Source organism: Fusarium poae (genome assembly GCF_019609905.1).
Source record: "Fusarium poae strain DAOMC 252244 chromosome Unknown contig_3, whole genome shotgun sequence".
NCBI classification, from domain to species: domain Eukaryota; kingdom Fungi; phylum Ascomycota; class Sordariomycetes; order Hypocreales; family Nectriaceae; genus Fusarium; species Fusarium poae.
Genome location: NW_025408661.1, coordinates 734,081 through 756,514, shown reverse-complemented (window position 1 = coordinate 756,514; position 22,434 = coordinate 734,081). Strand labels below are relative to the sequence as shown.

General features: G+C 48.6%; 13 protein-coding genes across 13 annotated transcripts; 4 read left to right on the top strand and 9 right to left on the bottom strand.

The window, feature by feature from the left end:
* Positions 1-270: 270 nt before the first annotated feature.
* FPOAC1_013837 (uncharacterized protein) lies at positions 271-729 on the top strand (the record flags this gene model as incomplete). Its single annotated transcript, XM_044858177.1, has 2 exons — positions 271-522; positions 547-729. The coding sequence occupies 2 exons, from the start codon at positions 271-273 to the stop codon at positions 727-729; spliced, it is 435 nt and encodes a 144-aa protein (XP_044701001.1).
* A 1,149-nt stretch (positions 730-1,878) lies between these two features.
* FPOAC1_013836 (uncharacterized protein) lies at positions 1,879-2,463 on the bottom strand (the record flags this gene model as incomplete). Its single annotated transcript, XM_044858176.1, has 1 exon — positions 1,879-2,463. One exon carries the CDS (start codon positions 2,461-2,463, stop codon positions 1,879-1,881), a length of 585 nt encoding a protein of 194 aa, XP_044701000.1.
* A 701-nt stretch (positions 2,464-3,164) lies between these two features.
* FPOAC1_013835 (uncharacterized protein) lies at positions 3,165-3,857 on the bottom strand (the record flags this gene model as incomplete). Its single annotated transcript, XM_044858175.1, has 1 exon — positions 3,165-3,857. One exon carries the CDS (start codon positions 3,855-3,857, stop codon positions 3,165-3,167), a length of 693 nt encoding a protein of 230 aa, XP_044700999.1.
* A 29-nt stretch (positions 3,858-3,886) lies between these two features.
* Positions 3,887-4,955, bottom strand: FPOAC1_013834 (uncharacterized protein; the record flags this gene model as incomplete). Its single annotated transcript, XM_044858174.1, has 3 exons — positions 3,887-4,337; positions 4,485-4,767; positions 4,835-4,955. The coding sequence occupies 3 exons, from the start codon at positions 4,953-4,955 to the stop codon at positions 3,887-3,889; spliced, it is 855 nt and encodes a 284-aa protein (XP_044700998.1).
* Positions 4,956-6,111: 1,156 nt separating this feature from the next.
* On the top strand, positions 6,112-6,477 carry FPOAC1_013833 (uncharacterized protein; the record flags this gene model as incomplete). Its single annotated transcript, XM_044858173.1, has 1 exon — positions 6,112-6,477. One exon carries the CDS (start codon positions 6,112-6,114, stop codon positions 6,475-6,477), a length of 366 nt encoding a protein of 121 aa, XP_044700997.1.
* Positions 6,478-6,887: 410 nt separating this feature from the next.
* FPOAC1_013832 (uncharacterized protein) lies at positions 6,888-7,208 on the bottom strand (the record flags this gene model as incomplete). Its single annotated transcript, XM_044858172.1, has 1 exon — positions 6,888-7,208. The coding sequence occupies one exon, from the start codon at positions 7,206-7,208 to the stop codon at positions 6,888-6,890; it is 321 nt and encodes a 106-aa protein (XP_044700996.1).
* Positions 7,209-8,290: 1,082 nt separating this feature from the next.
* Positions 8,291-8,791, top strand: FPOAC1_013831 (uncharacterized protein; the record flags this gene model as incomplete). The annotated part of the gene is made up of 1 exon (XM_044858171.1): positions 8,291-8,791. One exon carries the CDS (start codon positions 8,291-8,293, stop codon positions 8,789-8,791), a length of 501 nt encoding a protein of 166 aa, XP_044700995.1.
* Positions 8,792-9,672: 881 nt separating this feature from the next.
* On the bottom strand, positions 9,673-9,878 carry FPOAC1_013830 (uncharacterized protein; the record flags this gene model as incomplete). Its single annotated transcript, XM_044858170.1, has 2 exons — positions 9,673-9,839; positions 9,872-9,878. The coding sequence occupies 2 exons, from the start codon at positions 9,876-9,878 to the stop codon at positions 9,673-9,675; spliced, it is 174 nt and encodes a 57-aa protein (XP_044700994.1).
* A 143-nt stretch (positions 9,879-10,021) lies between these two features.
* FPOAC1_013829 (uncharacterized protein) lies at positions 10,022-10,555 on the top strand (the record flags this gene model as incomplete). The annotated part of the gene is made up of 2 exons (XM_044858169.1): positions 10,022-10,492; positions 10,550-10,555. The coding sequence occupies 2 exons, from the start codon at positions 10,022-10,024 to the stop codon at positions 10,553-10,555; spliced, it is 477 nt and encodes a 158-aa protein (XP_044700993.1).
* Positions 10,556-10,900: 345 nt separating this feature from the next.
* FPOAC1_013828 (uncharacterized protein) lies at positions 10,901-11,560 on the bottom strand (the record flags this gene model as incomplete). The annotated part of the gene is made up of 1 exon (XM_044858168.1): positions 10,901-11,560. One exon carries the CDS (start codon positions 11,558-11,560, stop codon positions 10,901-10,903), a length of 660 nt encoding a protein of 219 aa, XP_044700992.1.
* Positions 11,561-12,568: 1,008 nt separating this feature from the next.
* On the bottom strand, positions 12,569-13,129 carry FPOAC1_013827 (uncharacterized protein; the record flags this gene model as incomplete). Its single annotated transcript, XM_044858167.1, has 1 exon — positions 12,569-13,129. The coding sequence occupies one exon, from the start codon at positions 13,127-13,129 to the stop codon at positions 12,569-12,571; it is 561 nt and encodes a 186-aa protein (XP_044700991.1).
* A 1,078-nt stretch (positions 13,130-14,207) lies between these two features.
* On the bottom strand, positions 14,208-14,666 carry FPOAC1_013826 (uncharacterized protein; the record flags this gene model as incomplete). The annotated part of the gene is made up of 1 exon (XM_044858166.1): positions 14,208-14,666. The coding sequence occupies one exon, from the start codon at positions 14,664-14,666 to the stop codon at positions 14,208-14,210; it is 459 nt and encodes a 152-aa protein (XP_044700990.1).
* Positions 14,667-21,416: 6,750 nt separating this feature from the next.
* Positions 21,417-22,415, bottom strand: FPOAC1_013825 (uncharacterized protein; the record flags this gene model as incomplete). Its single annotated transcript, XM_044858165.1, has 3 exons — positions 21,417-22,045; positions 22,112-22,247; positions 22,326-22,415. 3 exons carry the CDS (start codon positions 22,413-22,415, stop codon positions 21,417-21,419), a joined length of 855 nt encoding a protein of 284 aa, XP_044700989.1.
* Between the last annotated feature and the right edge of the window lie 19 nt (positions 22,416-22,434).

The window sequence follows — 22,434 nt, the reverse complement described above, 5'->3', positions numbered from 1 at the left end:
TATATTGTGGTGCGTGACATGATTGGCAAACTGGCATCTAGGCTGGTAGGCTACGTAATGAAGACTAGTTAAGTACATGTGTAGATACACGTGGGGTTATGGAAATATGCCTCAGGCGAGGTAATCTAAAATGCGGCCCAAGCGACAAGAGGAATCCTTTCAGCGATAGCGGACTCAACGTCGGGTTCCCCGATACCTGGCTCTGCTGACAAGGCCCGCTTTGGTAATAGAGGCACCGTGGTATACGTAGACATCAAAATATTCTTCAACATGGACGAGACTTTTACAAATATCTCCGAAAGGGGTCCCTCTCGCATTTTCAGCGATTGTGTTGATTTGTTCAATTACGTTCGATTTGATCAATTCCACGAGCTGTGCCACAAGGGACTTCCCCTGAAGCTTGCTATTATCCAGTGTCGCCTGGCACGATGGGGTGCACGCGCTCATGGCGAGAAGCCCTTTGAGGAATATCTAGAGGACAAAGAGTTGAAGATGATGCAAGAAATCCTCCAAGGCATGGTCGTAGCCTTCTAGACATGCTACAAGAGATCACGCCGAGATTTGGCAGCAATCGATGAAGATCAACAAAGGGACGATGAAAACATGCCAATAGTCACGACTACGAAGCGCGTTCGAGACAAATTGCGGAAGATTACAGAGAAAAGACTACACGGTGCAGACCTGATCAAGAAAACGTCGTGGAAAATTTACGAGAAGGGCCGCGCATAGATCCTCATAGGAAGGGAACTGGGTCATATATAGACCTCAGGGACAGCACCCACAAAGACGGGGATAATGATCATGAATGTAATGAAAAACCGGTTCAATTGAATGGTGTTTCAACCAGAGCGCTTACATCATGAGCGAACACTATGGTACAAAGAGGTAATGTGCAAAATGAAACGAAACGAAACGACACCAAACAGAGGCCAAGGTACGATCGACCACTTTCCATAATCGGAATTAAGTTCTGGCCTAAGAACATGAGTTACGTAGTGATTGAACGTCAACTTCTGGACGTCACCACCATATGTTGGAATTTGATTGAGAAGTAAGAGTCAATTTTCTGCCGAGACGTGGCATTATCCTAGATAGATGCCTACGTAGGCTACCTGTACACACCGCTGTCTCGTATATCTTCTTTTGCCCATTTTGCGTGAACATGGTTTGATTCAAGCTTGGTGGAGTCGAAGAGAATTTCCATGGCGAACAGTTCCTGGACCTCCAGGGACCGAAAAACACTGAGGCAAAATTTCCTCCTCCCTTAATTCCAGATCGAGCAAGAATGTTCTCTTGATATCGTTCAATGATCGACTCCGACCCTCGCAGAGGCCTATGATCCTATCGGAATCGAGAGTATGAACTTTTCTATGTCCCAAGTAGCGAACGGATGTGCGAAGTCCCTGAGACGTGTCGAACAATATTGTCAAGTCATCTAGTTCAATGGCTTCAGGTTGATAAAGTGTTGGAAGTACCAAGGTTTCCCCTCACATCATGATCAAAGTTAATACTACATAGAAGATTCGAGAACTCAAGGATAACTCAAGTATAAAAGACATTGATGATTCTTGAATAGAAGAACAACAATGAACAACTGAATTCTTACACACAAGTGCATCCGGCATGACTGCGCATCATAACAACGCGCGTCACACAACGTCATCATCTAGAGCCTTTGGAAAGGATTCTTCGAGGGAGAGAAATGGATGAAAATCATTTGAGGAGCTCTACATTTGTTCAACTCAAAGAACTCACGGCCAGAGAAGGAGACCAGATGGAATTACTCCTCACTAGAATATGCTATGCTCCTATGATTTGATGCTGCTAAACACTCGTCCCAAATACAGTACCTCGCCACTGTGAAATGTTCCCGTCCTATCATAAAAGTATATGGTGTTCTCGAATCTCTTGACAAATACGACTAATCACGTCCATGGACGAAGCCCTCAATACATCTACTCCTCCAGCGTCTAGGAAGGTGATGTCGTTTGGTTCACCTTGCAACATCAAGTTATGCTCGCGTGTAACGGCTATATCGTCTTCGGGCTCGTGTCGCTCTGCAGTATCCGCTGGGCTCCCCGGCATACTAAATCGAAAGGCTTTGCGAACGCCGCCGATAAGGAAACTGATGGCTAACATCCTAGTAACCTTTGAGTACTCCTCTTTGGATGCCTTGCAGGCTTGGGCCTCGATGTCTCTGCGAGATATGTCTACTCTTGTAGGGTATGTGCCAGATCTCGGGTCAAAGGACCAAATCACTCGCAGTGAACCATGTTCGAGTTGATCACGGATGTAAACGTCTATGTTGCCCGATTGAAAGACTGCATGTACCATATCATGATACGTATCAGAACGTTTCATCGCTTCTCCATGGAAAGAAGCTAGGCTCTCAGCAATTCTTCGACATGGCAAGTCGTCTTCATAGAAGAAGTTGAGAGGGTAATTTCCGGGTGGTTGGGCCATGTTCGTGTTGGTGCGGGTAGCCTTGTGGCTACAGTTGAAGAATGCCAAATAAAACTGATAATATACAGATATGATAGCGATCTGATCACGTGGATAGTCGAACGGTGATTTGAATCTTGTTGGAAAGACATGTACACTGAGCTGGGTTGCGTCCGGGGCCCAGCCGGTTAAGTAGTGAAAAGTAATCTTGCAAGTTACAGTACTGGCAAATTACGAATGGCACAAAGAGGAGAAAAGCTCAAAGCGGCAAGCAAGCTCATGTTATGTTATGTAATAGTCAACGGTACGTCTTTATGTAGCCGGGTGCGGCTTCAACATCCCATACCATACCTTGCCATCTTGTTTTCATTTAATTATTCAGGGTAGGCCATACTGGTCTCCCCTACGCACGGCGCAATGGAATTTGAATGGAAGCATATGAGATGAGAGTTTCAGGAACGTGATAGATGGTTGGCCGTTGGAATCAGGTTTCCTATTATCGATCATAACGAACCAGATCCAATACAAGAACCCAGTCACGGCAGCACGAAGTACATCCAGAAACAAGCGTTTCTCGCAGCTTCCGCTGGTCAAGAGCTCCATTCTGGTTGATGCCACTGTTACTAGTCTAGTCTTGCCGCATTCCATCTTTCCACCATAATCAGCCGGCTTGCGATTACTTAGCATGCATCTTCGGCCCAGACCTGCTAGCCGCCACATGATCAAATACAGCAAGTGCTCCACACGCGAAGCAAAAGAGCGCCGCTGGAGGAGACAATATAGAGCAGGAGCGAAATGGCTTTACACGTCGCTTTCGCACCATAAGTCATCAATTGGGCCTCACCCCCTCCCAAAGTACCACGCGAAACTCCTGCCAGCGCCTCGCGAAGGTCTGCTTCAGGACGGTCTACGGACCCGAGCGCAGACTTTAACAAGGACATGCCGCGATTTTCGTAGATAGCGCCTGCAATGATCAGTGCCATGGATATACCTCCCATGAGGCTCATGTTCAAGAGCGCAGCGCATTCAACCCGATCTCGAAGATCTTTGTTGATCCTGTTGGAGATGGCATTGCTGTGTTGGAAGTGTAGGCCAAGTCCCACGGCCACGAGAGCTGTGAGGCCCATGACCTTGCTTTCAGGGACGCCCGGCGCGATCGTAGTCGCAAGGGCTGTTGCCGATGAGAGTGTGATGGCACCGCCAGCGAGGTAGATTACACCGTACTGCTTCAGTCTCGGTAAAGAAGCAGCGATGATGACCACGGTGAGGATGAAGGTGAGGATGAAAGGCAAGAGCCGCACTGTTTGCTGTAGCGCGCCCAGCCCCTTCGAGAAAGCATAAAAGAGCGGCATGTAGTAAAGCATGATGGCGTATGTGGCACCAGCGCAGCCTGAAGCTACCCAGAGAGGTAGCATGTGACGCTGTGTCATGACTGTGATAGGGATCACTTGATAGCCAGGTCGACTCTGGTAGCTTCTAAGTTGCTGAAAACCCCAGGCAGCGAGAACGACGGCGAAGAGAGCCCAGATGGCGATACAGGGGCCGAGTTCCATTCCCATACAGGACCAGAAAAGGTGGCGGCGATAGCGAATAAGATAGTTGTAGTAATTGGGAGGACAATCCCAAGGATGTCAGTATCAGCAAGGTGATCTCGCAGAGGAAGACCATCAGAAGCCGGTCTGCTTGGTACAAAGATCAGAGCGCAGATGATGGCAAGACCCAAGAAGGGTAAATTGATGAAGAAAGCCCACCTCCAAGACGTGGTCGAGCCCTCCGCAAACGCGCTACCTACCGGGCCTCCTACCACAAGGCCAATGGCCCATAACCCGCTCATTATGCCGTATAGAAGAGGACTTTGACTATCCGTTGCATACATGGCAAAGTATGATATCGCACTGCGATCACCGGTCACCTTAGTATGCACCATATCGAAAGAACGGGGAGCGACAGAACGAGAAAGAACAAAAGAAAAAGAAGAAGAAAAACGAGAAACAATAAGAAAAGAAGGAATGAATGAAAGGGAGGAACAGGACAATACTCACCAGTTTTGACAAATAGAACCTCCAATCCCCATGATCGCTCGGCCAGCGATGACCGTGGAGATGTTGTTCGCTACGCCCGCTAGAGTCGCACCAACGAAAAAGACGACGATGCTGACGATGTACACGTAACGGATATTGAAGAAATCGATGATCTTACGAGCAAACGCCAGTGTGGCAAAGTTTGCAAGAGAGTAAGAAAGTCCAATCCAAGGGAGAAACTCGATATGGCCAAAAGCTTCATAAAGCTGTGGTTGGATGTTGGCAACGTTACTTACGTCGAACCCTGATACGATGTTGGTTAGTATTGCCAACGAAGCTGATTTCCTTGACGAAACTTTTCAGCAACGCACCATTGATAATGCAGGTTAGGTAGATGGTAACGATGGTTCCTAACCCTATTCCAGTTTGATATGGTGGTGGTGATGGTGGTGGTGGTGTTTGCGGAAGAACGGAACCCGGTACTCTCTTCATATTGATGTGAACCCTTGGCGGTGATGTGATGTTTACTAAACCTCTTTGGAACAGCTGCTGGGTTTCAGAATAACAAGAGAAAGAAGTATCAAGTTTACAATGATGCCACTTTCTTATACAGTGGGGTGCGGGTTCAGCGTCAGCCATCTGTCATTGTAAATTTACTGAGAATAGCCAAAAATGGACTAATCGTGGCGCATGCACAGTATACCATCGGCCCCAATACGACCCCTGCCCTCCCCCAGCACAAACAGCACAAAAATGCCTGGAACGTGCGTTGGCGACCGTTATTGAATATAAACTATGGCTAGGTCCGGATTAGAGTAATTGAGGCTGACCCTTTAAATAGTGAGCGACCATGGGACAGGCTAATGATTGCCGAAATGCTAAGGCATCCATCCGGATGGTGTTAGTGATTGGAGAGAGCCGGGGTCACAGCGGCTCCAGTGATACATACCGTGTATGCGCCACGGTTAGTCCATTTTGGGCATTTTTGACAAAATTATAATGATGGACTACGTATGTGTGCGTCCGATGCAGTCCTGTGGTTTTCTGTTAGCTCGACAAACGGCTTTGATACTGAGCGGCTGAAATCGGGTGTCCGGGAACCAATCAAGCATTTTATCGGGGGTCATCGATGCGTTCAGTCCTGGCTGATTCAGATAGTTCGTTATTTTGGACGATAACTTTGGACGATGCCGTCCCTAAGTAGGCATGAGACAACGCAAATTGAATGAGATGTATCGGGGTGCTGAGGTGTTCGTCGCTGAACAACGTTCATGTGAACCAGTTATGGAAACCACCATACTGTTAGCCCATTACTTGCCTGCGTGGAAGAACTGACTACTCACTCATCTTCTCCCTGCCCTTTTCATATCAAGTTGTGGTCTCGTCCTTGCCTTGATAAGGAAATTGCCAGAGACTTACTCTTTATCATCGTGTTGCTGGACAAGCCTTCCAAGGGTCGGGGGCAGCCAAAAACAAGCATCTCATCCGATAGATCATAGAGTTAGTTAATCAATGCAGAAATCCGAAACTTCGTCCCTGTGCATGCGCCTTTTCCCAGCTTAACAAACTATAAATTCAGGCGATACGAATCGACCTCGGTCGACGAAGTGACCATCTATTTTATATCGTACAAGGTCCTGCGACCAGAATGCCATCGACCGATTTGAACAAAGTTCCATCTAAGGATGGATCACCGGTCCTATGTCTTCCACGAGACTTACCTGACTACCCGGGCCCTTCTGTAGTTACATCCTCTACTTTGCCCAAGATGATACCGGCGTCAACGCCAGCCGAGACTGGGCAACCCGGCACCCCAACTGGGATGGCTGGCGAGAAGACGAAGGCTGTGATAGGATACGGTCCTCTAGGTCTGACTTTGAGCATGCAGGTCAAGATGAATGAGATGGGCAGAGATTTGGATGCATTGCACGATACCATCCACTACATGCAAGGTGTACAGGATGCGCAGGACACGACGATAGGGAGATTGTTGGCATGTCAAAGACGTTTCTAAAGAGAGAAGAATTTTCGAAGAGCGGACGTCGGAATCTAGTCTAGATGGTATCCACTCTAGATGGTCAACAGGGAGACATGGGTTAATATTCTATCAAGTGAATATGTTCACCTAAGAGCGACATATGTGGCAAGATCTTTCATGTATATGCACATTCATTTATCATTAGATAGAACGTTTAACTCGACAACTGTTAATGGCACTTCTTTACCTGGATATGCGCCCCCCCCCTCTCAATTAACATGGGTAGAAAAAAATAAATAAGCACATGGCAGGCACGGAGCGGTGCCGTGGGGTGTGGCCAAAGTTGGCAGCCTCATATTCAAACGCTTTCCCACTATTCTGAAGTTGTGGAAGTCCAAGTGGAGAACAAAACTGAGTGAACATGAATGGCAAGAGCGATCCTGGCACTAGCAAGGAATGAAAACCAAGCGGTCATTACCCACGAGAAATTCTTTTATCGCCCTATTCATGTCAAGGTTTGTCGAACCGTACACCAACGACCAGATCATAGCTAAGGCATGCGCTTTCCCACCATCCTTAGTAGGAACATGAGCCGTTGACCCGTAGTTTGGGCGCTGTTTGGATCCTGAGTCCCTGGTAACGAAACTACCCATCTCGATGTTGGGGATGTCCGCATTGTCTGCGAGGGTCTCTGTAGACCTGATGGTGGTTTTTGTTCCCGACGATGGCAGCTTGGGACTGTCAGACATGTCTTGGTCTTGAGCCATCTTATGTTATATGGGAGTGTTATTGATGTTGCAAGTGTAACATGAGAAGAGGTTAGTTGTTTCTGTCGTTGAATTGTTGGGCCCTTTAGGTACTTCAATGTTGTGGGCTTTCTTGTGCTGAGATTACATACAATAGTTTGAATTATGCTTAAGTTAGTATATTGCTGCCTACGTTCTGCCTGGGTACACAATGTCTCACGACCACGCACAGCTCCCTAGTGACCCTTATCTCCATCGGACAGACTTTCGTCCGTCGGATCAGTGTTTCGCCAACAGCGGACAACGGAGAGAAATCTTTCCCAGAGATGGTTAGGGGTATCAATGTGATAAGAGAGGTGAAAAGTACTTTAATATTGTATGAATATTGAGAAGTAACTGTTTGATCAACACACCATCGGCTAAAATGTCCGGTGGGGTATGAACCAAAGACAGAGGAAAAGGGACAACTGATTTCGCCCTTTACTGTACAGATGCTCAGTACTGTACCACGGCCACAGATCTTAACATCGGTCTTAGGGGAGGTGGCCTGTACTTGACTCGTTTTGCTTAAAGGGGGCACTTCATTCTTAGGGAAGTCAAAGCAAGGTATCATTCGTCCATATATGGCAGACGCCTAGGCCTGAAGCAGATGTATAGACCGATTTCACCCCAGACGGATTATACTGTAGACATTTCTTGGCTAGTCGGCAAAAAAAACCAACTGAATATGGACGGAATATGGAACAAAAAGACAAGTGAATGGAAATATGAAGCAAGTCGTACCCCATTATCACCTCAATCGCTTCGAGAATGGTCGTGTATGTATATCAGCTGCATTATATCACCACGAATGAGCACCAATATCTGGTGCAACTCGGTCTCTGAATACGAACCCACAGATTCCTTCCTACAAAATGAACATGTTTAGAGGTGAGTCTTCCAAAGATGTCGGATTGCTTGACTGGATGACGTAAGATGATTTAACGCCCACGGTAAATACAGAATTCGACCCTCCAACATCCATTGTTGGCTTAGTCGTGCGTTTTTACAATGGCTTTCTACTTCTCGTGGCTTCACTAGCGGTACTATCTCTGGGCTTCACAATGTTTGGTCTATCGCAAGCAGACGGACTGAGCGGCCCGGCGCTCACGGCAGCGGCTCTACTGGCCAGTGCCGCCATCACAGCCGTCGCCGCCGTCGTCATCATTGGCTTCCTTCAATTCAACTGCGGGTCCGTAAACGGTCGATACGAGAGGTCAGACGTCATCATGTCTTGGGTGTCTTTGTTCTTATTTGATATCGCCATGCTGGAAGCCATAGCTGGCGTATTACTATGGTACACCAACAATTTCCCGAATGAGCTCATCGTTTTATTCGCTTCAGAAATACTCGTCTTGCTCATCATTTTGACCGTGTTATCTTTGTGGGCTAGGCGAAAGATCAAAACCTTGGTTGCCATGTGCTGTTTGGATGACGATGAAGCCGAAGGTCCTTATTACGATCAAGTACACGACCGGGAGGACGGGCTCGGCATCACAAGAGAGAACAGGTTCTCGCGCTCCACCGAGCCCCGTCGGGTACGAAATCGCGTGATATGCAAGTGAACTGTTTGGAAATGGGGCTACGTTATGAGCCATGTTGGACGGGAATCGATATGTTATATTCAGTAGAAAGGGATCTGGACTTGCCTGTACCGATGTGAGTCTCATGGTGCTTGTATCAGTGACATGCACAAGTAGTAAACATTGACTGCTGTAGCTGCGTCTAACTAGCTGGGTCTGAGACCTTTCTTTACGTTGTTAACTTCTGAACGATATCTGTCATGCAGACATTCGTTTCTCCCAAAGCCCTGTAGAGAACACCAGTGTCGGTCGACGCCAGCGCAAACCTGTCACGGCAGTATCGAGTACCGAGTTTTACATTTCACAAGCCTATGCCTTGGTCCAGCCTGGTCTCTCTATATGGTCTTGGGGCTCATCATTGGCCATCATGTCAACAACGCAGTGCCGTGTAGTCTTCCAAAAATGGGCTATACTACAAGGTTTCATCCATATGAGACTTAAGGTTCAAACATCCGACTGAGCAACAAGACTGCTTATGAGAAACCATAAGAGCAAAGAAGAACCTATTATTGTTTTACAACTAGAAGCTACAAATACTAACCCTAGAACCAATCAGCAGGTTTTACTGACACCTAATCCGAGGACAATGAGAGTAATGGTTACATACAGTCTTTGGGTTCTTGCAGGCACTTAGGGATCACGCCGGATCGTTAACATCACCTTAATTACCCTTCCCAAGACAGCCATCTATGGCCTGAATGCCAAAGTCGATAATCCCATCCTGAATCGGCAATAGTTTGGACAGCTGTAGGTGAAAGTATGAAAAGTCTAGCAAGTATTCCGGCCAGAAACAGCTCCGGCAAAATTCAACACAGGACTTCGTCTCCTCCATCTTCCTCCCCCTCCTCCCCCTCTTCCTCTTCCTATTCCTCTTCCTCTTCCTCTTCCTCTTCCTCTTCCTCTTCCTCTTCCTCTTCCTCTTCCTCTTCCTCTTCCTCTTCCTCTTCCTCTTCCTCTTCCTCTTCCTCTTCCTCTTCCTCTTCCTCTTCCTCTTCCTCTTCCTCCTCTTCTTCTTCTCCCCCTTCTTCTTCTCATCAAGGGATTAAATCAGAGGCAGTCTACGGAGCATCACTTATAGGTTGGTCAACTCTCAACTCTACCTATACTTTACGGCCTAGCCCAGTCTAATAAGCTACCAGACAATCGAATCCCTGCTATCTTCGTCATATCTTCACGAAACACCCCACCCGTAGTAATTGCTGTGCCTTTCGAATGGCTCTTCCTGCTGTCATGAGTACTACCCGAGATGATCGAGATCGTTCCGAACATGTCAGGAGCACTTCCTGGCTAGGAGAGCGAATGTGCCTAGTGCAAAGGCATTGGAGGTTGCTCTTGACGGTCTATTCTGTGATCGTACTGGGAGTCATCACTTGTGGGATAACCGGTATGTCAACTTCACCTTCCAGCCTCGCTATGCGTCATCGTCTTACAACCAATGACAAACAAACAGGCACCATTGAGAAACCTTTGGATCTGAAAAGGAGGTCTTGGGGGGGTTTTGATGAGCGTCCATCGACCGCCACGTGCTACCGGCAGGAGCGAACGGCAATGCTTCTTGCTTTTCTCTTGGGATCGCTTGGTATCGATCAGTTCTACGCCCACCACTGGCCTCTAGCCGTGTTCAAGCTCTTGACTCTCGGTGCTGGTGGGATCTGGTGGTTCGTCGACGTTGTGTTATGGATGGTAGGTGGCGTGTATGGCACACCGGGATGCCCAGGAGGGAGTGAACATTCTTGGCAGTTCTAGCGAGCGGTCTGGTTTTTTGGCCACCTATGCGGATGATATATATATATATATCTGGAAGGCGCTTGAGTAAATGAGTCGTTTAACGAGTTGGGTTCGTCCTGATTCATCAGGCTGTATGGTGAATGGGAGTCTTCGGTTTGACCGCCGTACCCTGCAACTCAGAGTGCAAGCTTGTTCAAAGAACAGAAGAACAGCCAATTCACTTCCGGCGCGGCAAACATGTATTCTATCAAAGAACAGAAATTTTCGAGAAGATAGCAGATCAAAACCGGCTTGATCCACACCCTCTTCGAGATTTCTCGTCGCTGTTCCCATATCACCCTGGATGTACGAATATCGTCGAGATCACGGCATGCCAACCTCCCCTCCATCTTTCTGTTGAAGATTTGACAATCCGCGACAAACAAGGGCAAGTGCTTCCATGTCAAACCTTCTTGTCTTGAGATCCGCCACTTGCTTTCTTAGCTCCTCTACTTCTCTTTTCGCCCTCTCAACTCCTTCCGAAGATACACGTCGAGCGTTATTCATCGCTTCTGCAATCCTCTCGTCACGATCATCTCGATCTGCTTGCACAAGGTTCGATGCTGCACTGTGAATCTGGTTCAGCAATACAAGGGTCTGACTCAATCGAGCTTTCCCGGCATGTGTATTCCGCTCGTCATTGGCGATCCGCCTATTTTCGTCTTCTGCTGCTTGTCTTCTCGTGCCGGCCAACAAAGGATTCACTGTCTCGTCCGCTCTGGTGGATTCTGAGATCGTGTTGAACGCTTTCTCAGTAGCCCCCGCTTCGATGATCGCAGTGTCCAACTCCTTTTCGGCGTCTCTAAGCTCACTTCCGACACGCTTTTTCTTCTTCGGCGATCCGCTGGCACTCTCTTTGGGCACAAGACAGCTGATCTGTGATGGATGTTCCTCTGACACGATCAGTGTCCTGATCTGGGTGATGATATATTGACAAGGTAGGATGCTTGATGGTTGCTGGGCGGGAAGAGGTGAGCTGGCCATGATCGTCGGTTTGTTGGATTTTCCATGCAATGCTTTGATCCTCTCTATCACCGGTAATGTCGTCGAAAGCGATGGTGAGTTTGTATCGAGTGAAGTGATCATGCCCAGGAAATTCTCCCTCACATTCATCGGCTTTATAGTCCGCGTCACGTCTTGCGATGTAATCAAGCGCCTCATTTTCTCTAGAACGAATATTCCGCAACTTGTGCCATCCTTTTGCTGTGCAGATTTCTATTCAGGTCAGACGCGCCGAGTAGTGAAAAGTGAGGAGGTTGGAGTTCTACCTTCCTATAGAACGCAGTTGTGTAATGAGGGTAGTGCTCTTTGATCCACCGTATGAAAAAGACCTTTACTTGCTCCGAACGTGCTGCATCTTCCAAAAAGTCGTAGAAGTCTAAGCGAACAGACTTGGATCCGGAATCAGCTTCATAGTCAGATTCGGATACCAAAACGCAGAGCGTCCAGTGGCCGGAACTCTTGTGATGTAAGGGGATATATATCTCATCGCCCGGCTTCGGGATGTTCTTTAGTTTGGACGGGATCTTTTCTCCATCGACGTCAAACCGCACGGGATCCAGAATCTGTATCGGGGTCTTTGATGACGGGAGGCCAAGCTTGAAGACTTCACTGACGATACATATAGTATTGTCACACAATCTTTCGTTTTTTGTCAGCTGTGAGTTAATTTTATCGGCTTGCTCAGTCACTGAATTTAGTGTGCTTTTTCGTTGCAGTTCCTCGTCATCTGTTGATAATTGAGTGGTGACGTCAATCCATTCGTCGCGAGCTACCTACTTTGCGTTTCTTATGCGGCCCCGAACCTGGGCTTGCCTCTGGTGGCGGTGAGGCTGGTAGTGACGATGATGGTGACGTTTACTTTTTTACTTTTTTACTTTTTTACTTTTTTACTTTTTTACTTTTTTACTTTTTTACTTTCTTATCTTATATTCCCACGTTTTCAATTTTTCACTTTCCATTTTCACGTCTGACTAGGGTTTCAACAGTTCTTTACAGAGACGATCGGCCATTGTATACACGGTACGTCATGTTCTCTACTCTTTTCCTTGCACTATCGCTGAATCCGTCTCTAGCTGCTCTGTTTGTGCCGGAAACATGTCGGGCAACTGCTTTCTGATAGGAGGTAGAGTAACTCGCGGCATTGTAGACCTTCGATTCAATGGATTTCGAATACTCGACGGATAGTGGCTTATTTGGCCATTTCTTGTCTGAGCCATTACGCCTCTCTGCAGGCCCGCGTGGTGCGGGATAATGGTTCCGCCGGTGCTTTGCCTGTTTGGATGTCCTGCCAAACCTCCCCGTGGTTGAGCGTGTTGATAATATGGGAAGCGCCAGGTGGTCATCATCTGTAATTGCTGCTGGCACGTTCTCAGTCTTCGATGCCTCAGTGGTGCGGGTAACCCTCGTAACTGCCCAGGCCGGTGCTCGACGCTTCCGGTCGAGGCCGGGGGAGGCCCCTGAACCACCGTTGGAGAGGGGATAGGAGCGGGCATCAGCTGTCTGGGTTCTTGACGCCTCTGATCGTGTTCTTCCTGTTCTTTCATAACCCATTGGAGTGTATCTGGTTTTATGTGCCCGTCTTGGGGAGGTGCCGTGGTCGTCAACTGTAAGGCGGCAGGGTTGACGTAGATACTCGTGTCAAGTATCGAGCCGTGTTGCTGCTCTGGAGCGTTACTGAAAGCCATTGACCCATGACTCCCATCAGGCCGAGCCGTGTTCTGAGGGCTGACAGTGCAAGGCCAGTACGCGCTGGGAGGCGCAGAAGTGTCCAATAGCGTCATCTTGTGAAGTTTTTCAACAGAGAGGATTTTTTTTGTCGGTTGAGGTTTGCAAAGAAATTCGATCAGCTCTGGTCGTGGCATGAACCTCTGTATACAATAATTTGTGTGCAACATTGTACAACGACCTGCACATATGTATGCACTTCAATCTCGGTATTGTACCATTGGAGACAGATAGGTAGAAAGGTCTATTTTGGACGCAAGCGCAAGTGTAAAAGTGGGGGCGACTTCATCCCCGGTCCGGACCCGCCGTCGAAGAACAGACAATTTTGGATGGTTTTTTTTTTTCTTTTCCGCCTTTGCCTTTTCCCAGTGAGCAATGAAAGTTGCGAGGCTGAGGGTTTTCATGACATGATATCGCTCCTCTCATGGCATTGTGGCATAGGGGCTTCCGGAAGACAGGCTCAGCAAAAACTATTCATTAGCACTTGCCGTGACAGCAAACAAGTTAGTCGTATTATACATGTGGATTATGCTCAAAACTTATGCAAGGTAGTGGTTCTATTTATTGCTCTGAAAAACAAGAAAACAAATTAGACAAAATCAGGGATACTGCTCAAGCATGATGGGCTGTCACTTGAAGAATCTCAGCTATAGGATCCGAATAGTAAGACTGAGCCACCGTAACGCCTATGGTCCTAAGTTACAGATGCTGCGGCAGCAACGGTTGACAACAAGGGGGAAAGAATATTGCTGGACTCGAATCGCACAAGGTATCGCAAAACACGCAATGACGGCGTTTCGAATCGTGGATGACGTCTCCTATAAGCCCTAAAGAAAGACTGATAATTTTGGGCGATATTGCATCCAGCTCTCTTCCGATAAAAGTTCCGATGGGTATATACTCTTCAAAAATACCAACAAGGATTATGTTTGGGGAGCGTGGTCCAGTTGTGATATGCTACACTCCCGTGCGCGGGTTGCTGTCCGATGGTTGTAACTTCGATTGAAGGGTCGTAGTGAGTCCATTGCTCTTGTTGCGGGTGTACTGATGGTGGATAGTATTGTTCAGTCGTATCAGGTGTATGCTGTGGTTCCGACACCGCCGGCTGCTGAGGCTGTACCGTGTGTTGCTGGGCATGCTGATGGTATTGAATCGTAGCCGCTTGATACTCCGCTGTTGCGTATGCAGTTTGGTACGTATAGAAGCCGTCCTCGACGATAGGGCCAGGAACCGAGGTTGGATAAAAGGTGCTGGGGCTGCTCTGGATCGACGCCGAAATTCCTGGAGCCGACTTCGGCGTCTCCAAGGCAAGTGGCTCCACTTGTTGCGATAAGTGGTAATGAGTAGGCAATGAGCTTGCCATCGTGGAAACGCCAGGGATCCCTTGCTCGGTTACGTAGTACGCCTGGTGTGGCATGGCTCCGGATGGATGACCAAGTTGAGCGTCGATGTGCACTGTAGGCCCATGATACTCATGAGGCACAGTGGTGGGAATTTCATGACAGTCCTATGGCATAAGGTACCCACAAACCTGCGTCTCGGAGTCGGCGTCAGGGTCCAGGTTGAGTGGGACCTCAGTACTGAAATGTCTCGCGCTCATGTAAGACCTAATCCAGGCTTGTCCAGTGGACCGGAAACAAGAACTTTAATCGGGGCCGGAGGAGGGCTATACGCCAGAAAGGAGGAATGTCGCTATGGACCGTTGCTTCTTGGGGGATGATGGAACAGGCTCAGAAGGAAGGACAAGGGAGTATAGGGGTAATGACTGGTCGGATTCTGAACGACGGACCTTCAATTGTACGACCAACAACGTAACGTAGTCCCACCAAGTTGGCTCCGAATACCGAGTCGTTAGAACAGACCATGCAGCGTCTGGTTGAGTTGGGCTCGAGTCAGGTAGACTGGATATTCGATAAAGCTCCATACGAGATAATAACAATAATAGGGGGAGGGCGACAGATGTCAACGAAAGACCATTAGGCTCTGCACTGGTCTGGTCCCGCTAGGTAAGGGTGACGGATTTCAGAGAAGGGGTGTGTAGTTAACGCAAGGCAAGGTCGTGCAGAACCGAGTACCATATCGGTACAGTATCCAGGGCCATGCGGATGCTAGATACCAGGATGAGGACAGTAGCCACCTCGAGCTGCAAAGATGGGCCCTCGCAAAGCTGACCTGTTTGGTAGGTGTACGACGAGCACGGCATGGTATCTATATAGCTACATCCACATGCATATCCATATCCATCCACCGGGGCTAACGATGAGCCACGCAGGAGATCAGAGAAGTCAGGGGATTCCTGTCTGCAACAGTGGGCTTCAATGGGTCATGTCTAGTCACACAGGGAACATCAGGTTTGTTCACCAGTCCCTAATACGTCTGACATTCCGACTCCATGAGTGACGACTCCATGAGTGACGACTCCATAATGTTTATATTGCGCAGTAGTGCTGGGTGAAAATGTATTTTATAAAACTTGATTGTTCATTATTGATATGAGAGTTCTTCTCGGGTTTATATCTCTAGATGATTTCATCTAGGACTTTGAACTCTAAATCTAGGACTTTCAGTCTGACAGTCTAAACCCTGAAAGGAAGGGGGATCCCCGGATTTTCCAACACGCCCCCATCCACCTTGTCTTCAGGGTACAGAGTCATCGTGGACTTCAGTACTCCAAATAATACGACCTGCTTCCTCGATCGGACATGCACTGACTCGAATGGCTTCTAGAAAGTGGCCATGACTGACTGCATTCAACGGTTTAGTGAGTCCGTCTGCTACCTGCTCGTGTGTGCTAACGTATTGCACATCAATGTTCCCGGCTTCAACTTCTTCTCGGATATGGTGCTCGGTTAACGGAATGTGCTTTGTCCTTTGGTGGAGCTCAGGGTTTCTGCATAGCTTTAGGGAACCCTGGTTGTCGCCGTTCAGTAGGATGGGCATATGTAGCGGAAGGAGCAGTTCAGAAAAGAGGTTCCTAACCCAGGCCAATTCTCTGGCACACTGGGAGAGTGCTGTATATTCAGCCTCAGTGGTCGATAGTGCTACTGTTTCGTGCCGTTTGGCCCTCCATGAGACTGTAGACCCTTCAAGTTGAACGAGCCACCCGAACGTCGATCTTCCCGTAACGGTGTCGCCTTTCCAATCTGAGTCGGCCCAAGCTGTGATGCTCCAAGCGGATTCAGGATCTTTCTTGACGCCCCCAAGCACTAGGCCGTGGTCTCTTGTCTGCTGTAGATAGCGAAGACTTCTTTTGATCAGTCGTGAATGTGCTGGTGATGGATTCGACATGTATCTCGAGAGTACCGAGAGAAGAAAAAGCTAAATCGGGTCTGGTTTGGGTCATTCCATACATCAACGAGTCGGTTTTCGAGCTATAGTCTTCTCGTTCTTCTGGAGAAGCCGAGTCGCCATTGTCTCTTGGTTGCAGTGTCGAGAGTGAATTTCGCTCCATCGGGGTCTTGACCGGTCGGCAATCCTCTAAGCCGAATTTCTTCAGTATTCTGGTAAAATATGCATCCTGGGAAAGGTAGATCAGCCTTGAGTTCCTGTCTCGGGTTATTCTTACTCCAAGAAAATGGCTAGCGGGACCAAGATCAGTCATGGTAAAGATCTCTCCCAGGCGGGCTTTGTACCCTTGGATTGCTTCCTTGTTGCTGCCCATGATGAGGAAGTCATCCAAATATGTGATGATGATCACTCCCGTTGTGGGATTGTGATATACGGCCGTGTCAGACGTTGCTTGTCTGAAGTCAAGGGATTCCAAGGTCTCCTTCAGCTTCTTTTGCCATTGCCGAGGCGCCTGCTTGAGCCCATAGAGGGATTTGATCAATTTGCAGATCTTCTCAGTTGAAAATTCTGGCGGACGGTCTTCTGGGTGTTGGTCAAAATACTCGACAAGTCCTTCCGGCATTTCGATGAAGACTTCTTCGTCGAGGTCCCCTTCCAAGAACGCCGTCGACACGTCCATCTGCTCAATTTCCCAGTCAAGACAGGCAGCAACGGTGAGGAGGATTCTCCAGGTCGCCGATTTGGCAACAGAGGCAAAGGTCTGGTTGTAGTCAAAGCCGAACTGTTGTTCAAAGCCTCTGACCACCAGCCGCGCCTTGAACTTGTCCAGGTTGCCGTCCTCTTTTTTCTTGACCTTGAATACCCACTTGACTGTAAGTGGCCTATTGTGAGCTTGGTTGCGGTCCAGCATGCGCCAAGTTCCTTTCGTGAGGAGACTGCGCAGCTCACTGTGTATTGCTCTGAGCCAATGCTCCCTTTGCGGACCTTGAAGCGCTTCAGTCATTGTTTTGGGCTCAGTGATCACCTCTTTTCGGGGATCTGGCAGCTTAGCTGATGTCATGGATGTTGTCGTCTGTCCATGCTGAGGATTATGCACCTCGGCATGCTGAAGATTGTTCACTTCAGACCTTCGTGGGCTCGGAGTTTCTGTCTGCTCCGTGACTGACTGTGGCCGGCTTGAGATGGGAGCTCCGTTCTTGCGGATTTCCGGCTCAACATCATGCTCAGTTTCGGTCAGGAGTTCTTTCTCCCCGACCTTTTCGTAGAATTTCACATTTGCAGAGCGGACGATCTGATGTCCCTTTCTGCGAGAGGGCACCCAGCAGGTGTAGATCTGTGAACCTTCCATGCATAGGTAGATTCCAGCCTCTCCTCTTGGACCAAACTTGTGTGATCTCAATCTTCGTTCTTTTGGTATGTGTATCGTGACTTGTGAGCCACAAATTCGTTCTCCGGATAGATCCGGCTTGTTGTCTTGTCCGGGGAAGGCCTCGTTGAGAAAGCTTTCCATGGGAGTGAGGCCATCAATTGCCCTGGTGGCTGTCACGTTTGTCTTGCGCACCATATCTTCCAGGACCAATGGCCAGAGCTCTATCGGGATTCTTTCCGATTCCATGGTTGCTCTGACTTTGTCAAAGATGATGCGGTTAGAGCGCTCAGCAACTCCGTTAAATTCAGGAGTATATGGTGTCGTCTTGATGATTTTGACGCCGTGGGTGTACTCGAGGTTCTTGAGAGACGCACCATAGAGCTCAGAGCCGCCATCCATCTGGATTGCGTACACTCGGATGCCATACTGAGTTCGTATCTTCGAGATGAGCTGGCCTAGAAGTTCCGAAGCCATTCCCTTCCTCGTGAATGTGTAGGCCCATCTCATTCGATGTTTATCATCTGTGGCAATCATTCCCCATCGTTCGCCTCTAATACCCGGTGGATTGACTTTGAAGGTGTCAACATGGATGAAACCGGCCTTGGAGGCTCGCTTCCGTTTGTTTCGTGGAGTCCATCGTAGGGCCTTTGCGATATCGCAGGCGAGGCAGTAATTGAAAGGCTCATGATTGTGGTGGCTGTCGCAGAACATTCCTCTCGTCATTTTGGCAGTCTGCGATACCTGATATACGTTGACGTGGCCGAGTCTTCGGTGCCAAAGATCGACATCCAGGCATTGCTTTGATGAAACAATGTGGTGATTGCATGGTTCTGGCTGGAGTTCGGAGACGGCCTGGTTTGAAACGGCTGTCTCTCTGACCTCAGTGTTGACGTACAGACCGTCCCTTCCTATACGGAGGAGACCAAAGACGTCTCCTGTTGGGTCGTATATGTCGTTACCGTCAATCCAGCCGCCGTTCTTGTACAGCCTGAGCCCTGACATGACGTTTACCGGAAACTCAGGGATGAATAGCGTGTCTTTGAGGTTGACTGTGACCTGATCGCCCCATTTGTTTATGAAGCAAATTTTGACTGTCCCTCGACCGGATGGGTACACCTTCCCACCGCCCGTAACGAGGACCGTTCGGGTTGCAGGCTGCAGCACTGTGAATAGTCTTTGGTCGTTGCAAATGTGGACTGACGAACCCGTGTCGAACAGCCATTCTGCGGTTGAAGAGATGCTATCAAGGGAGACCTTACACGTTTCTGTATTGTCCATAGGCGGCTCGTCTGAGACGCTGTCTTCAAGAATCAGAAAAGATCGCTCGACTGTCATGTGATTTGATTCCTTAATATGGAGATTCTTGCTGTTGTCGCGTTGACGATCATGCTCCATGAGTTCCTTGGCGAGACGGACTGCCCAGTCGGGCCGCTTACCCTTATGGGCGAACCAACAATCATTTTCGTGATGTCCTCTCTTCTTGCAGTTTGTGCAGGTATAATCCTTGTGCTTGCCGACTCGATGATTGGTCTCCTGGTTAAACTTGTTCGCGGCTCGCTGGTTCTTTGAAGAGCCTCTCCTCCGTCCACTTGCCTCTTGCTTTCTTGTGGTTAGGCCCTTCCTCCCGGTCTTTTTACCGTGGGCCCAGTACGTAGAGGCAGTACCATGACTGTCATCGTCATCTGATGACCTGTTTTCATCAATGAGATCTTGCTGCATTGATCGTAGTGTTGGCGGATGCTCAGAGCGAAGGAGAGCCCGTTGTCTGGCAGTCCAGTCGGGGTACTCGTTCTCACAGGCAGTCAGATAGACCACCTTTTGAGGGTATCTGAGATTGGTTCCTTTTGCTCGAGGAGAAGTTTGACGAGTCGTTCGAAATCGACATTGAATTGTGGAATTGTCTCGTAAGAGCTTGATTTGATCCGGATAAACTGGTAAAGTGTTGTCTGCAGGAGAACTGGGCCTGTGCCAATACAGTAGGCCTGGAGAAGGTTGAACATCTCCTGGGGGTTTTCAATCCCGACCAGTTGACTGAGTGCTTCTCCAGTGCAGTTACCTCGGATGGAGACGGCAGCTTTCGCCGCCCTGATCTTTTGATCCATTGTCTGCTGTTCCTCGGGAGGGTAATCACCAAAGACAGCATCTTCGAGACCATTGATCCGAAGAATGGCCTTCTGAGCTGGGCAATATTGCTCCCAATTGGAGGGGCCGCCTAGCTTGAGCTCTTGCGGAAGGAAAAGAGTATTCTTTTCGGAGATGACCGTGGTACTGTCATAGGTTGAAGATGGTGTGTGGTCTTGACCTGAAGCACCAGATCGCGACGATTCGGATGCAGGCGACACTCTGATGGTGTTGCGAGTTTGCATAGTGAAAGGTGGGGCTCGACGTGAGGCCATTTTGGGATGAGGTTAAAGTTCGGTTCTTTGATTCAGAAGAGAAACCCGGTGTTTGCTAACCCGGGCTCATAACCTAATGTTTATATTGCGCAGTAGTGCTGGGTGAAAATGTATTTTATAAAACTTGATTGTTCATTATTGATATGAGAGTTCTTCTCGGGTTTATATCTCTAGATGATTTCATCTAGGACTTTGAACTCTAAATCTAGGACTTTCAGTCTGACAGTCTAAACCCTGAAAGGAAGGGGGATCCCCGGATTTTCCAACACTCCAACGTCCCTCCAAGCAATATTGTCAAATGTCATGGCATGTCAGTCTCAGTAAACACCCTGTAGCATTACTTGGAGACGCTTGACCCTGTCCATAACTTTCTCCTTCTTCCTGTATATTGATCTCTTGTACGCCAGATATGCCAGTATAAGTGTCTGACTAGAGAAACTTGCACTTACTTAAAAGGGGCAACTCTTGTTCTTACATCCAGTTCTGGGTACAAGAGTATGTGCAATATCGTATAACGATCTGCAGGTGAATGTGCACTTGAACCTTAGTCTAGCACCACTATGAGACATAAATGTAGAGAGGACTAGCATGGACGTAAGTGAAACTGTAAAAAAGGGGGTGGGTTCATCCACGCCGAGAACATTTGTACTGCGTTCTTCGGTCTGGCACCACCGCTGAAGAACAGGTAATTTTGGATATTCTCCAAAGTCGATCCAGTTTTTTTAATATCTATTTTATTTCTATCGTTTTTTCTTTCTTTCTTTCTTTCTTTTTTCGTTCGTTTAACCTAAGCCACCTGTCCGATAGATTTGCTTGGCTGAACCATCATGGATGGTTTTCGTTCGCCTTCCTCAACTTCCTAAACAGGCAGTTTCAGAATCGCAGGCTATCGGGCTGGGCCCTTGCACATAATGTGGAGAGGCAGAAGCGACTGTCGATCCAGCTGTCAAACCCCTGCGTCTGACACGGCCATAGCCGCAGAGCAGCCCCCCCCATGGCTAAGACCCCCACGTCTGCAAGGCTTCGTTCGAGAACTTGTACTCAGCAGGCAGGCAGCATGCTACTCGTGGACCGTTTCTAACTGACGCTTCTGTCTTTCTTCAGCAAGACAGCGATTCCATCGCGAGACTATGCGAGGCCAGCGAGGCGGCAATCTCGACGATCCCAACGCGACAAGAGGCGCTGCATCTTGTCGGCGCTCCGATGCAGCAATGTGGCTGTCGCCCTGCTCAACGAGGACACTGACGACTTCGCTGCCAAACGCTGCTCCATCAAGGAACTTTTCTATCTTGTCCACAGATAAACCGTTTGCCGTGGCTAGAGTGCAGATGAAGACCAACACACGCGAAGAGCTTATGTGAGCGATACGTGAGGCGACAACGAGCAGACAATCTGACCCAAGCCTCGAACGGATCCATGTGTTCAACTCGTGGATGTTCGGGCGGGACGAGAGCCCTGTTAGCAAGGCTCTCTGCGTTCTGCTTACGTCAATGTTAGGCAGGTCCAATCTGATCCAGTCGATCAGGTCATCACTACGCCCCAGTGCCTTTTTGGCGTGGCTGGGATATAATCTGACAAACCTGGGCCGGGTTGAGGTGTGATCGATGACCTCGAGTTTGATACTTGCCAACTTGTTGACGGCCGAGTATTCGAGCTTTGGGTGAAGTCGCTTCATCTCCCGTAACCTGTCTGTCATCGCCCAAATTAGACATCACAATCCTGTCGAGAGACATGTGTGGCGACGTGAAGACAAACCAAGTGAAGCTTCAAAGTCCTTCTTGCCCTCGAGGCAGACCCATCCTGATTTAGCGTCATTGTGAAATTGCCAATCCGCAACGCCGCAGTCCTGCAGCCAGTGGCTCAGGAGCTCTCGTGCACCCCCAAAAGGGATCTAAAAGGAATGTAAGCGACGGACTGGCATGAGTGACATGAGTGGCTGTGACTGTGGGAGATGGCGAGGTTTGTTTACATTATATATAGGAACATAGTAACGCTCGCTGCTGAGACCAGCTGGCACATCGATAAGATGTGTGGGCAGATCGAGGGCAATTCGTGGCATGCTCTCGTATTATGTTCTT